The sequence below is a fragment of the Aedes albopictus genome, chromosome 1 (assembly GCF_035046485.1).
Source record: "Aedes albopictus strain Foshan chromosome 1, AalbF5, whole genome shotgun sequence".
NCBI lineage: Eukaryota > Metazoa > Arthropoda > Insecta > Diptera > Culicidae > Aedes > Aedes albopictus.
The window spans coordinates 160,556,366-160,572,522 of record NC_085136.1 but is presented as its reverse complement, the minus strand read 5'-3'; the positions used below and the strand labels follow the sequence as shown (position 1 = coordinate 160,572,522).

Sequence of the window (16,157 nt, the reverse complement as noted above, 5' to 3'; positions counted from 1 at the left end):
CCCCTCCCCCCTCCCCTCATGACCACGTGGTTTATGGACAGCCCCTTGGTGTCTTTTTTTATTAGATGTAGTCCTGCGCTCGATGGGGAACGAATGGGAATGAGTACCTTTGTAGATGCATCGAAAACCTATAAAGTTAAAATATGTTAATGGTATCGATCGTTTGAAGAAAATTCATTGACTGAGTCAACCTGGTCGATTTCTTAGAACATTTTATCCCTTTTAGCACCCAAAAAAAACATACTATACTCCCACAACTGCAAAGGCGTGGATATTCATGACTATGCTGGAGGTGACGGGTTCGAATCCCGGTCGGTCTAAGAAATTTTCGTAATGGACATTTCCACGACTTCCCTTGGCATAGAGTATCTTCGTGCCTGCTACACGATGTACACATGGAAATAATCTTTGTCAGAGAATGTTCTCAATTAATAATTACGGAAGTGGTTATAGAACACCTGAGAAGCAGGCTTTGCCCCAGTTGGGGCGTTACGCCAAGAAGAAGTAATAGAAGCACCAGAGAAAAGTATACTATTTAGGTGTGATTGGTTGTGTACTTCCATTCCGCATTGGGATTGAAATTTGTATGGGTATATTATGGGACTACTTCTTGCATTTTTCTTATCAGAGGATAATATTAGTCCAAATCCAAACCAAAACCACATGGAGGTTGTGGGAGCAAAGTGGACAACTTAAGCATTTTTCTCGGTTCCAGTGGAAATTTGGCAAAATCTTTCTAGGTATTTCACCGAGCAACATGGAAAGTGGTTATGACTTATTCTACTTACAATGTTTTGACGCTTTGATCGTAAGATTTTCCACTATCCCTTTCGTGACGAACCAGCACAATTATGCTGTTCAGCAGTAACATGTTTGCATATTTTTTTCATGTGCTTAGACTTTGTTTTAAGTGATGTAAACTGTTTCCATAATTCAGCCATCACTTATACTTGTATGTGTGTAAATATACTTTTGTGGGATTTACCACAACAAGGTAAACAAAAAGTGGACAAAAACCGTAAAATATGAAAAAGTTTTATCCATCGCATATTTTTTATTTCCGATTTATAAAGGCAATCAAAGCTAGAAATCGAAAGATAAAGAGTAGTTCTTTCAAATGAGGAAAAATAATTGTTGGTTTGTTGGAAAATCTAAGAATTCTGGAGATCCAAAGTTGAGCAATTTGTATGGAGATTTCACTTTTTTGCGCTCCGTCACGAAAGGGCTATAAATACGACCGTATACCTCAACTATTTTATCTGTTCAGATTCAGATGTAAAATTTTCAATAAATATTATCTGTTCAACAATATAAGTTTTCATTGGAAAAGCTTGTCCAAAATAAGAATTAGTAGCGTGAAGTTACAACGTTGTAACGTCACGCTACTAATTCTTGTGGAGCACATGATATACCCGACCTACCACTGATGGACGATGGTGGACGATGGTGCACCTTCGTATTTAACATTGTTATCTGCCGTTACTAAGGACTCGAGATAGACTCAACCACCTCGAAGGTGTCCCCGTCTATCGAAACACTACTGCTGCCTAGGCTTGCTGTCACTCGTGGTTCATCATCAGTCCGACCTTTGCTGCTTCACGATTTAGGTGGGTACAGTTCTACCACCGACAAATTGGCAGGATTTCGTGAAAATCACGTCCTGATTGATGAGCCCGGCTCGTTGCATAACACCTTCCAGGGCGATATTGAGAGTCACATCGCCTTGTCGTAGAGATTCGTACGTAGTTTTTTACAGCGTTCGTCGTTGCTTTGATAAGTCCAGTGAGCTTCCCGGAGAAGCCGTTCTCGTCCACGAATTTCCATAGCTCTCTGCGGTCCATACTGTCGCACGCCGCCTTGAAATCGATGGTTCTGGTTCTCACGGCATTCGAGCGGCCGTCAAGCCGGCTTGATAACTTCCCACAAACGCATTTACTTTAAGTGAAAGACGATGGAAGATAATCTAGGATATACCATTGTAAGTGGTAGAATTGTGATCGTTCGGAAATTATCTCACTCCAACTTGTCACATGTGGGGGTGGGGCAAATGATTCCTTCGTTCCACTTCTCCGGTAATTGTTCGGTCACCATGTTCCGCACTATTATCCGGTGCTGGCAGGCCAACTTTTCCGGGCCCGTCTCGATTAGTTTAGCTCCGATACCAGCTGACTTATTGTTCTTAAGCTGCTGAAAACCATCCTTAACTTTTAACAACGTGGGAGGTGGCTCGTTGTTGCTCCCTGCTGTAATAACGTCTTCATTTCTTTCGCTGCCTTCGTCTTCGATGTCTGCTCCCATCTTTCGATCATCTCACGTCCGTTCGTCAAGATGTTCCCGTCCTTATCCCTGCACATTTCGGTTCGCGAAGCCTTTGCGGGATGCGTTGAGCGGGTCTGCTGTTTCCGCGTTCTTTTATGTCGTTCCACGTGCTGCCGAGTCTCGTGCTGCAGCATGACCACCCGCACTACGTTATTCTCTTCCAAAATCCCTCTACGCTCATGTCAAATCAATCGGCTCCGTTCCACATAGCCAACGTTGAACTGCTTTGTTGATTACTGTATTGTAGATGGCTTCATTGAGCTCGCATTCGCCTGGTAACGCTGCCTCGAGATTCTGCGTGTATGCGGTAGCGACATACGGTTGCTTCAATCGCTCCAGATTATACCGGAGCAGCCGTTGGTACCGTACGTTGTTGATCACGGAGTGTTTGGCGCACTTTTACCATCAACAGGTAGTGGTCAGGACGTGATCGATTTGGGATTCCGTCTGCTGTGCTGATCTTAAGGTATAACGATGAGGGAGGCTGTGCTGGAAGTAGGTTTAACATACAGCCATGTTCTTGGAGGCGGCGAAATTATTCAGTCGTAAGCCGTTCTCGATCGCTGTGGACGCTGAACTCCACTTCTAAAGTCTCCTGGATCGCCCTGAGAATTCTCTGGTACTCTTTGCTATTCATTATGATTCTTTTTGAGCCAGTCCTTATTGTGTTTTTTCGAACTGTATAAATTCTTGAAACAATTTTTCAGTTGAAACTGCCCTACTGCGTATCTGAGGTAGTGTTTTAGCACAATGGAGAACATTCTCAAGTAACGAGCAAATTCAAAGAAATCGAGATATTTCCGTTTAAATGAAGAGTTAGCCAAACTTCCCATGAAAAATGTACACCGGAAGGTTTTTGAACTTGACGTCCTACTAAGCACTAGTGCTAACTCCGACACATCATTCAGCACGTGGTGAAGATTGTGCCCGCGGATAGGCTCGATCGGCAGTCGGCGGCGGTCGGTGGCGGTGATTGAGCGAGCATGATCCGGATCGAACGGAAAAAAGAGAGTGGGAAACCTTCGTGGAAAATAACTCGTTTTAAATTAAAACTTGTCTGGAGGTGCTCTCTGATGCTGGCTGCTGCCTGCCCGCCCGATGCCAATAAGTCGAAGAAAGCCCGCCATCCACACCGCACGACACATAACATATCGTGTGGGATGCATAGAGAATGCACTTCACATGCATCTCACTTTTGTGTGGTTCCACTTCCCATGCTTTGTGGCGAAGAACTGCCGTCTCTCGTCCAAGGGGTATGTTATTGCTCATATGGCGCGAATATCGGTCGCAGACAGGCGACCGTCTCCGGTACGGGTTATTACAAATAAATATACGCAAACGCATTAAAGCGCGTGGAACCCTCGACACCATTCCGGCGCATTGTTATGTCCTCAAGATCGTATGCTGGTTGGTACAGAAAGGTTACTCCGCAGCGGGCCCAAAGAGGAAGAATGAAAATTAGCAAAGGCATCAGGCCGGGGAAAAATATAAATAATTGACTTCTTCCCAGGGCAGTGATATCGAAAGACGCATTGGTTTGTGGAGAGTATCGAACCCTTCGGGGCAAACCAGTACAAGACGGGCAATTTATCTTCGGGCCGTGAATGTTATGGGACATAAATAAAAATTAAATTTAAAGGATGAAGGAGAACGATCCACGATTTGGCAAGATGCCATGCACTAGCGTTGTTACTAATGTGGAAGACAGAATCGACGAATGATACAAGATTCATTGTTTCACTGATTTGAGGTCCTATTGTTGTTTATGTTTATTGTGTTTTCTTTTCGCAAATTAGGCTCAAAAAGTTTAATCTTCATAAGATCCATAGGTACAAAAGCGATCTTGCCTGACATTGTACAGCATAAGTGGTCAAGCAAAGGAATTTAGTTTATCCTTTACATATTGAAATGGACAGTAAAATAATGAGTCGACAACCTGGAAGGAGCGTCCAACATAATTCTGCTCCTCTGAAATTCCTGCCTCATGCTTCTACGGTTCTGGCGGTGACAAAGAAAAGACCGACAACTAATAATTGTGTGCTTAGCTGGTAGTGTAAGCTGGGCTCTGAAGTCGTTCTGTTCTGTTTCGAAGAGGTGCGGCTCAAACAGCGTCTGTGTGGGCATCCAGTGATCGAGTAGCAAATACAGCATCACGCCCAGCTAAATCCAAAGTGGTATCCCCATCAGCAAGCGTGGTCGTTCCGGTGATAGTCGAGACGGTAAACAGAACTCGCACGTGGTTAGAGGGATATTCGTAGGGCCTTTTGTAGGACAGTCGGGGACTGGCGCTGGCGATGAAGAGATAGTCACAAATGTGGAACTTGCAGGGATAGCAAAATCCGAACCTCGCCTTAAAAGTAGCTAGTGCAGAGGCTCCTGAGATGTTCAGGTCTGCTATGCAGAAATGTCTGGACGAGGGAGTTTTCCCAGAAGTATGGAAGAGGCAGAGCTGGGTACTATTGTCAAAGGCGGGGAATCCACCCGGAGACCCGTCGGCATATAAACCAATATATTTGATCGACACGGCGGGGAGGTGCACGAAAAGATCATCCTCAATAGAATGTTGAGGTACACCGAGGGTGTAAATGGTTGCTCGAGTATATTATAGCGAGTATAGCGCTCCAGCGTAAGAGAAGGGGAATTCGCAACTTTGCGGTAGTAACTCTGGATGTAAGGATCGCGTTCAATAACACCAGTTGGCCGGCTATTGCCGATGCGTTCCTGCGTCTGGGATACCCAGGTACCTGTACAAGATTCTCGAAAATTACTTCCAGAATCGAGTACTAGTTTATGACACAGAAGATGGCCGGAAGTGCTTTCACACACCCGTAGGAGTCCCGCAAGGTGCCATCCTGGGTCCGGTGTTATAGATGTCATGTACGACGAGGTGTTGAGGTAAGAGTTTCCGGTGGGAGTGAAAATCGTCGGCTTTGCTGATGACATTACGCTGGAAGTCTACGGTGAATCGATCGAAGAAGTGGAGTTTACTACTACAAACTCGATCAAGGTTGTGGAGGTGGGGATGAGGTCCAGGAAACTGGAGTTGGCTCACCACAAAACTGAGGTGACGGTTGTGAACAACCGGGTTTCGGAGTAGCAAGCGGTGATCAGTGTAGTCGATTGCACTATCACGTCAAAGCGCTCCGTCAAACACTTGGACGTGATGATCGACGGTAAGCTTACCTTCGGTAGCCACGTTGTTTACGCGTTTAAAAGAGCCTCCACAGCTATGGTGGCACTGTCCCTGATGATTACCAATAGCTCTGCGATGCACGCCAATAAGCGCAAGCTTCTGACTTGTGTCGCTACGTCCATACTAAAGTATGGCGGCCCGGCATGGGGCACCTACCAGTAAGCTGGAAAGTTCGTATAGGAGGCTGATGCGCCTGATGATTGCGAGCGAGTACCGTACCGTATCACACGACGCTCTCTGTGTCATCACTGGTATGATGCTTATCGGCATTATCAGGGAGGACATAGAGCGTTTCGAAATGCGCAAGAGACATACGCAGGACTGCCAAGATGGCCTCCATGGTCAAATGGCAGCGCGAGTGGAACAGTTCCACCAAAGGAAGGTGGACCCATAGGTTGATTCCGAGGGTAGATAGCTAGATTAATAGGCGGTATGGTGAAGTAGGTTACTTCCGACAGTATCTATACCGTTTCGGTCATGCGGGTTCTCCCGAATGTCCGGTTTGTGCTGGTTTAGAGGAAACGGCGGAACACGTTTTGTTTGCGTGGCCGCGTTTTTGCACAATGCGTGACCGCATGCTTGCCACATGCGGGGAGGACACAACTCCGGACAATCTTGTCCAGAGGATGTGTAGGGATAAGTTTGACTAGAATGCCGTTTCAACGGCTATCACCCAACCCCGATTAAGTGGACGCGGAGAGAACGTCATGGTTGCTGTCGTGGCGTCGGTCTACTGGGTTGGAACCGGGCCCGCGGTTGCAAAGGGGTCCCCGGTAAGGGCTGGGACAGGTGGAGACCCTTCTGTCAGCAACCTTATTGTGCAGCTGATAGGGCCTGAAGGGTAGTGATACCCTTGCCTTCAGCAAGTCAGATCTGGTTGCACGTAGGCATCTGTTCTTGTTGCCTGCAAAACAATTGAGCAAAGGGAGTGGTGAGGACCACTCGAGAAACAGGCTATGCGCCAGCATGCTATCGTGATGGACTCTTCGAATCGAGTCATCGATGTTCGATGCTGCAGGCTACTGTAGAAGACGGCCTTAACCCCGCACTACCCGGACCTTCCTATTCGGTGTCTGTTGAGCAGATTTTCCCCTACGGTTTAGAAGCAAAAAAAAAGTTTTGGGCGTTGTTTGATTATCACCAGGTTAGAACCGATGTTAGCGCCACGATAAAGATATGAGAGGATGAATTTCCAGCCGTCTAGCTGGGTGGTCTCATATGCCCAATAGGGTAGCGAACCACTTGGGCAGCGGCCGGTATTTTGGGCACTCTTCGCTATAACAAAGTCAATTCCAAACCAATTGACTTGAAATTTTGTACACGGCTAGATACTATACGTATCTCATCGTGTTCCAAAAATTGTGTCAATTGTTTCAGAATTGGCTGAGTTATAGCAGAAAAGTGCCTAAAATAGGACCCCTGCCGAGATGGTTCCACTTCCCTATACAAGAAAGGACTCAGAACAGACTAGCAAACTAGAATATAATATGAGAAGAATATGAGAACAATATGAGAAGAACAAGAGACGTCCTCCATCGGCGAAGACCAGACGATGGTTCTCGTAAGGTCGATAACGGATCAGATGTTCAACCTGTGGATGATCGTAGGCCAATTTCGGGAGTATAACTTGAAAACTGTTTGTTCATTTGTCCTTCTTTTAATTATTTAATCATAGGCTATTGTTTCAAATTGTACGTCATATGGAATAGTGATATGACCACACTAGTTACTTATTTTAATTATTCATTATTATTCGTCGGTCATATGATCTGAAATCAGGGCCCATATAGCCGAGGCGGTAAACGTACGGGTATTCAGCATGACCATGCTGAGGGTGACGGGTTCGATTCCCGGTCGGTCCAGGATCTTTTCGTAAAGGAAATTTCCTTGACTTCCTTGGGCATAGAGTATCTTCGTGCCTGCCACACGATATACGCATGCAAAATGGTCATTGGCAGAGGAAGCTCTCAGTTAATAACTGTGGAAGTGCTCATAGAACACTAAGCTGAGAAGCAGGCTTTGTCCCAATGAGGACGTTACGCCAAGAAGAGAGAGAGATGATCTGAAATCTCAGATTTTACAAAGCGTCCTGCGATGTACTTAGACATTTTCACCAAAACAGCGTTTATCTGGCTTGTTTTGGTTCTCTAAAATGCAGAATCATGTTTTAACAATCAAGCTAGTTCATTCCGGGACTAACGGCATGGCTTTCCTTCATTGAAGAATCGAAGCCTCGGGCTGAAAATCTCATAAATAAAGACATAAAAAACTGGAAGCATTTCCTGACTTTTTGGTTTTTGATTTTTTATTAAATAACGAAGCAATTTTTTCAAAATCGGATTTCGTGCACAGTAAGAGGAAGGATCAAGGTATCTCCTGATTTTTTTTCAGGTAGAAATAATAACATTTTTTAAGGAAACCATTTTTGAATTAAATTTCAATAAAATATGATTTCTAAAAAATTGGTAAAAGTTTTACACCTGAAAAATCCTGGAGATAGTATGTATGAAAACCGATTTTGAGAATATTGCTTCGTTATTTAAAGTAAAAACAAAAACTAAAAATGTGAGAAAATGCGTCCAGTTTCGCCTTAAGTGAAGGGAAAATTTATATTAATGAAAAACTTTATTCGGGATAATGGAATTTGGGGAAATGTCATAGTCTTGCGGACTATATTAATCTTATCTGCATCTATCGTATGGCAGTGAAGGAAGGGTTTGCTCCTCTGAGGAGAGAGACAGCGAAGATACGCTTAACAAAAAACTCAACCAATACAGTGTATGTATAAGATTGTGAGTAGAGACGGAGGCAGGTCTAGTGGTAATAGTGTGATCGAAATTCGTTCTCTATAAAACAGTACAAGATCGCAAAGTTTTCGCAGTTTTTGAGGGCAAAGTGCTTCGAACATCAAAATCAGTCCTACATCAACGTTTCCTCCCCATATTCTAAGTTACGGAAAAAGTGAGCGTGTCCGGTGTACGAAGTTCACCGTAACTACGCTTACGCTAATGCTAACGCAAAATGCTGCGGACAATTCTTGGTGTAAGACGCATGAATCATGAGTTGCATCGAGTGTACAAAAAAGCGAATATTGAGAAATGAATAAAATACGCAGACTACAGTGGGCTGGACACGTAGCGGATATGTCAGAAGAAGTCATTGCAAAAAGGGAATTAGATAGAGGGAAAAAACTTCGTGGACTATTGCTGGAACGCGCTCGCTTCACTTTATTGAAAAAATACCTGGTAACCCTAAGCATGCAGAGGTTCTGGAGGAACATCGCCCATAACCAAGGAAGATGGTGCTCTACGATACCTAATTACTTTCTTACAAAAAGAACAATCGATTCTATAACACGTGCAGCATTATTGAACCCGTCGTCGTGTGACAGCCAGCGATAACTCATCCGAAAGGCTGCTGCAAACATTCGAAGCGTTCAAAGAGTTTTTCAATTAAAATATGTAAACGCAAAACGATAAATTCTTCTTCCGCATGGATCCCACGCGCACGTCGCCGGCCGGTTCGGCGGCCAGCAGCGTAAATAAACAAGCATGTTCTTGAATTGGAACCTCGGTTGACGATGCATCGACCGAACAACGAGAGAGCAGTAAGAGCACAGCTAAGAGATAAGACATGAAATTAATTAAAGGTCCACAGGCGACTGTATGCAAATTGCCGGCATCTTTGCCGGCGGCGGCACGGCTTGCAATGGCACAAGGCAATCGAGATTTTTTTTCAATCGCAGACAGAGTGCGTGTCTGCACTGTGTTCTTGAAAATTATGCATGATTTGCGTACTGCTGTAGACTATCCTGCATTATGTCGCTGAAGCAGACCTACTCAACCTGTTTTGACCGCGGGTCATAGTTCAGAATCTCCATAAGTTCATGGACCAACAATGGGATACGGCAATCATACATATTGTTAGGAATCCCAAATATCTATAGCATTGATATTTTGCCATCTTTGCCATTTTTGAACTTTTGGCTGAAATAAGTAGGTAGGTATTGAATAATATTTTCTCGCGTGTGCGTCGTTTTTCGTGTGTGCGCTAGTATATTGACGGTATCCAAACAGTAGGCGATGACAGAAACTAGCTCTCTTACAGCCAGTACTGGAGCAATGGAGGGACGCACATGAATTGGTGAGCTCATTTCATTCTACTTTGTGTAATCGTTTGTTCTAGTTTCACCATGCGGTGATTTTTTTTTAAATGAATAAACACAGGTTATATTGAACCTTGAAATAACTTCATATACTATGAGTACATTGCTATGCCACAAAAGTTCAGCTTGTTGGACGCAGTGGCTTAATTTCCCCAACAAAAATGAGTATACATGCATTACCGCTCAACTTCCGCTTGATATCGTAAAAAATGTACCACGACAAGTAATTGACAATTTTCCATTTTTTCACCTTCTTTCAGGATTCTGGTCGGGGCACCTCTGGGCCAGAACTTGCAACCGTCAACCAATCGATCAGGGGCTCTGTTCAAGTGTCCAATTACCCAGCTGAGCAACGATTGCGAACAGATCAAAACAGATGGCCGAAGAAGTAAGCATTTTCTCGTTTTTTCCATCACATGATACGCATAACTCTATCGATTATTTAGCTTGAAAACAGGTAGCTTAGAGATGAATTGAATGCTTCATTAGCGAAATTACCCAACAGGAAAATACCCACTAATAGGGAAAACAGTGACTAATTAGGACTAGCTTGAAGACAAATTACATTTCTAGAGAACATCTACCATACGTTATCAACAAATAGTTAACAACAAGCGATATTACAACTAATAATATTTCGTTCTTCTTTTCTATGTGATAAAATCTGAATCTGTGAAAACGTCCTGTGTGACGTCCATCCTCCCTACCAAAAAACCATAAACAAAAACCAATGAAACCAACCAACGCAATCCAAAACCAATTGACTAAACGCCTTATTGTTACGTAATTTGTAGAACCCTCTGGTATATACGAAAGTAAGTGGTTACGGGTGCTTTTATCAGTTTTCGTTCCGTTTGAGAGTTTTGCTTGCTAACAACAAATTTCACCTCGAGTGTTTTAATATTTTCTTTCCGTAGTGCACGTTTTTCTTCAATATCGATGTTAACATACCTAACAGCTTCAGTCTCATAAGCTTGCCATTTAAGTTTGGGTTAGTTCTTAAGCTTAAGAGTTTTCAGAATCATTTTCACACATAATTACTAACAATGCAAATAACTGAGAAGCTTGAATCAATGAGATGGATGGAAGACGCAAAGTCCACCAATCAATCAATAATGCAATATATACCTCGAAGGGTCAACTCTAGACTCTTACAAGCAAAATAGGTGGAAACACATATTCTAAAATGTTATGCATTTCGAAAGAAAATTTCATGGTCTAACGTTGCTTGCCATTTGGAGAATGTTTGACCTTAGTTTCCAAAAACTGGAAGAAATGAAAATAAAAGACACCGTACAGTGATTCTACCATCCATGAGCTAAAATTTTGCTGAACAAAATTACGCTAAATGTTTTTTTAATTCGTAGTTATTACATTTTTAACATAAAAAAATCAACCTGAACGAAAGCGGGGGCTAGGTTCTGACAAAGATGTCCGATTATGGTTCTGATCAGCTTTACCCGGCAAACTTTATCCCGCCTACTGCGTTCTGACCTGTCAGGCCAAGTGTTCATTCAAAACGCATAAAAAAACGATTCTGAAAAAATCTCTACAATTCCAAAGCACAAAAATCACAAAAAGCGTATAATCTCGGTTGAATAGTGAATTACAGCAACTGACTTTCAAAAAAATTGATGTTTTTCACGATTCACGATAGTCAGCGCATCCGAGCAAAACATGCATATGTGAGTTTATGCTTGGATAAGGTATGCAAATAAAAAAAAACGTCGGTGGTAACATTTATTATCAGTGTTTGCAACAAATATCAACAGCAACACACGAGTGTACGCCGAGATATGCCTGATGATAAACGTGTAGCTCTGTAGTTCGTTATCATCACATAAGGCAGGATTCCAAGTATCAAAAAATTTTGGATAACGACATTTCATTTCATGGATAATACACAGTTAAATGCATGCTTATGCTCAAATGAACGGAATTTGCGGAACGTTGAGCACACGTTACTGCTCAATAAGTAAATAATTTAGTAAATAATTATTATCATGAATTATATTCACATATCCATATCATAAATCGTATAGGTTTATGTACGATTTTTACGCTACCTCTCAATTGAACGTGATTGAGACTAAACTTTCCATCTACTACTGTCTGTTCGCACAATTTAAAAATTTACTGTGCTGATTTTCGTTGCAAAATTATGTGTTGAATACAGAAACTGCTTTACATAGGTGCTCGATGCAAAACTGAACGGATGTTTACTGAAGATTATACCAGACATCTGTTCCGAATACCATACGCAGCCACAAAGCGTCCTCTGTCGTATCGTATGCAGAGTTGGCATGTACTTACTAAATTGCGTCACTTTGTAAATTTATCGAAAAAAGCCAAATAAACACAAATGAAGTTACAATATTGACAATCTTGCTTTCTGTTGCCTTGTTTCAACACGTTATATAGGCCACCGAATGTAAGGATTAAACTCTTCCAACTCGCGTTGAATACATGTTCGGTGTGTTGCATCCACTGAACATTTTTTTTTCTCCTTGGTGTAACGTCCCTACTGGGACAAAGCCGGCTTCTCAACAGTGTTAACAGCTATTAACTGAGAGCTTCCTCTGCCAATGCCCATTTTGCATGTGTTTATCGTGTGGAAGGCACGACAATACTCTATGCCAAAGAAAGTCAAGAAAATTTCCATTACGAAAAATTCGAGCCCTCAGCATGCATGGTCTTGCAGAATACCCACGCCTTCAAAGCTGTAGCTATGTAGGCCCACCGAACATGTGAAAGCTCAGTTCTATCGAATTCGAAAGAAGGATAGTTGATTCAGCTAACAAGGCCAATTTTAGCCTAGCTTAGATTGACTGTAAAATACATGGTTGCTCCTCCGTGATATGGTATGAATTGCACTGAGATTCAACTGAATAAGGACCGGGACACTCCACTTATTCTGAATGTGCAATTTTGGCAGCTCACACACGGTGTTCATATCTTTTAAAAATCTTCTCGGATTTCAATGTTAATGTGAAAATTTCATCAACCATTGAAATTTATTAATTGCTTCTTTTTTTTTTTAATCTGTATTAGGGTAAATGTACCAATAGTGGTGCTATTAGTAACTCCTTGTAGAAAAATAATTGAATAAAATTGATAATACCACAAAATAAAAAGTCTGAAAACGTTAATCGGTAGTTTTTCACTCAAATTTGCTAGGAAAAATGTAAAAACCATTGTTTATTTCAGTTTTTGCTAATAAATTACTTGCACCAACTATAGGTACACGGTTCCTATTATGGAGGTAAAATTTAACATTGGTTCCTATAGTGGCGCATCCCATTGAATTCTTATGGAACCCACCACTATAGGAACAGCAAGCAAAAGAGCAAACAAAATTAAGGAAAATAATTGTTTAAAATAGGTTTTTCGACAAATACTGAACACAAAACTGAATTAATGTTATTAATTAGTTATGCTGCATCTATTAAAAATGTCATTTGCGAGCTTTTTGTTCGAAATAGTGATAAATTGGCACTACCGCCACTATTAATACTACCTCCACTAAGGGAGCTTTTACCCTAACGAGATTTTTAGCCCTAGGCTAGTTCATCTCGAGACCCACGCTTTACTTCCCTTCCGAAGGAAGAACTCACATTTTGCGAGTTTGTCGGGAGTGGGATTCGATCCCAGGTCCTCGGCGTGATAGTCACGTGCTTTAACCATCACACCAGGTCCGCTCCACTAATTGCTTCTTCAATTCAGTGAAATCAAACAAATGAGAGGCCCAAGCGCAAAATTCTTCAGACGACAAGCTTTTTATAACTTTGTTGATGAGCAACATTATAATAAATCAGAGAAAATTTGGGTCATATTTGAAACTCCATACATTGTGTATGGGATGAAAAATTAGCGAAAAAACTTTGAGCCTCATTTACTCGAAAGTGAGTTTTTGTCACTTACACCCCTTTTCTTGAAATTTATTACTTTGTGACGCCGGTTATTCTGATTTTCAAGCGCGCTGCCAGCTCAAAACGCCTTAATAATCTTGGAAATGTAATTACTTCATTAAGATTCAAATGCTTGAAAATGTATTCAAGCATTTGATGAACCGAAGGTATGTGGATCCGCAAACCGCTTAGGGGCATCAAGATCAGAGACAAATACGAGATACAAGATTCCGTCACTCACTGGGCGATGTTTGTTGAAAATTTGCTATAGCTTACATTAGAATTTCTCAAAAAGTTTTTAACAAACTGTAACTTTTTCCATTCGGACATATTTTAGTCGAATGATAATCCAAGACCAATACATAAGTCATAGATGTCTAAAATCCCATAGCTAAAAAGTTAAGGGATTCTGGTCGAGTAGGACATGCGCGCGGTTGCGTGTGCAAAACTTTCTGTCTCAATTTTTTTTTGTGCTCGTAATAAGATTCGGTTGATGTCAGCGGTTTAGTGCAAACTGCGAAGTTTCTTTTGTGTAAAGATACAAATCCAGAAATCAAATTGTTTGTAACTATAGGAAGAATACAGCTGGAAATTCTGCTGATGGACTCTTGACCGCAGTTGCTGAATCATTCTATATGTGCCGTAGGGTAGGTAATCATGAATTGAACCAAATTGTGGCTTTCTGAAGCAGCGGCACTTTCGATCGATTTTTTCATCCACATGGAAATAATTTACTATGGTAAGGTCTCACGTATATGAAAGCCACGGGTATTAGCTTTCCGTAAAGTGGCAAAAAGTTAACATTTGCACCAAATTTCATTGAAAAATTCAATTATTTGTCAATAGTGATTTTAATCTTAATTTGAACCATCGTAATCATAATTTGAACCAATTTTAATCTAGATTTGAACTAGTGGAGGCAGCAGCTCGAGCAATTCCCGCAACAGCCAATTTCATGCTAAATAACTTATAATCACATGGATTTGCTAATTCTCATAACTCTTTTTCATTAGGCAGTGGAATTTCAGCTCAGAATGTTCGGAATCCTTCAGGAATTCGAAAACTAAATTTGGAATTTTCCATCGCCCAAGAGTAAACAAAGCAACCACTAGCGCAGTCTGCAGGCCAACACTGGAAGCTCGCCCCCATTCACTAGTTCAAATCTAGATTTCAAATGGTTCAATTCAAGATAAGATTCTCCAAGTAAGAATTACTTAAATTTGATAATTTTATGACAAATAATGCGGAATATTATTCGGTTGGTCGATTCTACGATAAATAAGCTTTCATTTGACGTGTTCACTTATTGCGGGTGATACAATGCATGAGCTGTACGAGTGCACCGAGAATGTGCTTTCTCTGGGGGGAAATGGGTGGAATCTCAGTGATTTTTCAATTGCCTGTTTTCCATGACAAAAAACGCATTTTTCAATGCTTTTAAAGTCCATGTTATCAGGTTATATTACGGAAAGCTGTTTACCATTCTTTTCGGGACAATATTTGCCTAAAAAATACGTCGTTTTAATGAATTTCGAAATGGTTCAAATTAAGATTACAATTTGACTAGTTCAAAGTTTGATTTCTTACCCTATTTTCCAACACAGTCTGGTGACCGGCTATGGCAGTTTTCAACGGTACGCTGGTTCCCTTCAAATTCACCAGGTAATTTACGGAACTAGATTCCCGGCGGCGTCTGGTCACGGACAGCAAGTTCCTCACTGCTGTCATTTCCTGATGTTGCTCGTTCAAAGCCGAATCATTCCGGATGACCGTGGTCAAATTATGGTGAGATTAAACAACCCGAATTTTTTGCTACAATGTTTACTTTTCCAGCAGTAATCAGTTAAATGAAAGTTTTGAAATATTATTCAACAACACGCTTACGCTTTTTTGCCATGGAAAGCTTCCCATACCTCCCCATCCAACTTCCAACTCCAGATATCTATGAGGTGGCCCAATTTCCGGGTCATTATCTTTATCATAGATATCTAATCAACATTTCCTCCCCATCCCCGCTGATCGTAAAGACCTGGCCAGGTGTCAAACAAATAGATCGTTCAATGAAAGGTTTGTTAACTCCCAGGCTACTTTTCTGGCGCATTCAACGTCTCTATTGACAGCCACCCTAGGATGTGTACGGTCGGCTATGCTATGCTAAAATCTCATAGCTTAAATGTTAAAAGTTAAAATTTTAGAATTTTTGAGTACTTTATGTTGAATCTATCTATATATATAAAAATAAGTTTGAAATCCCTTTGAGGCAACAAAACTCACAAACGGCTGAACCGATTAGGATGGCTCTTGTACGGTTCGATTCGTTTTCATGGTGGCTGTGTTTATATGTACACAAAGTTACGAAAACCATCTAGAAAAGTAACAAAATTGAAAAAGAACTGATTTTCTATGAGCTGGGAAGGAAATCAACACGATCGAAATGAAATTAATCTAGAGTGCGGTGCTATTTTGGGCTCAACAGTTGTCAAACCACCACAAGACGGCAAGACAAAGTTTGCCGGGACAGCTAGTATGTTATATTGTAGGATCTCGAACCAAACGACTATAATATAGGGTA

General features: G+C 41.6%; 1 protein-coding gene across 9 annotated transcripts in view; it reads left to right on the top strand.

The window, feature by feature from the left end:
* Window positions 1-16,157, top strand: part of LOC109427696 (integrin alpha-PS1) — a 534,426-nt gene that overhangs the window by 483,600 nt on the left and 34,669 nt on the right. For 8 of the 9 annotated variants that reach the window (XM_029872200.2, XM_029872197.2, XM_029872194.2 and 5 more), the window contains exons 3-4: window positions 9,938-10,065; window positions 10,472-10,492. In XM_029872200.2, the coding sequence (XP_029728060.2) occupies window positions 9,938-10,065; window positions 10,472-10,492 (149 nt within the window). The remainder of the gene's footprint in view (window positions 1-9,937; window positions 10,066-10,471; window positions 10,493-16,157) is intronic. The other variant, XM_029872201.2, reaches the window with a different exon arrangement.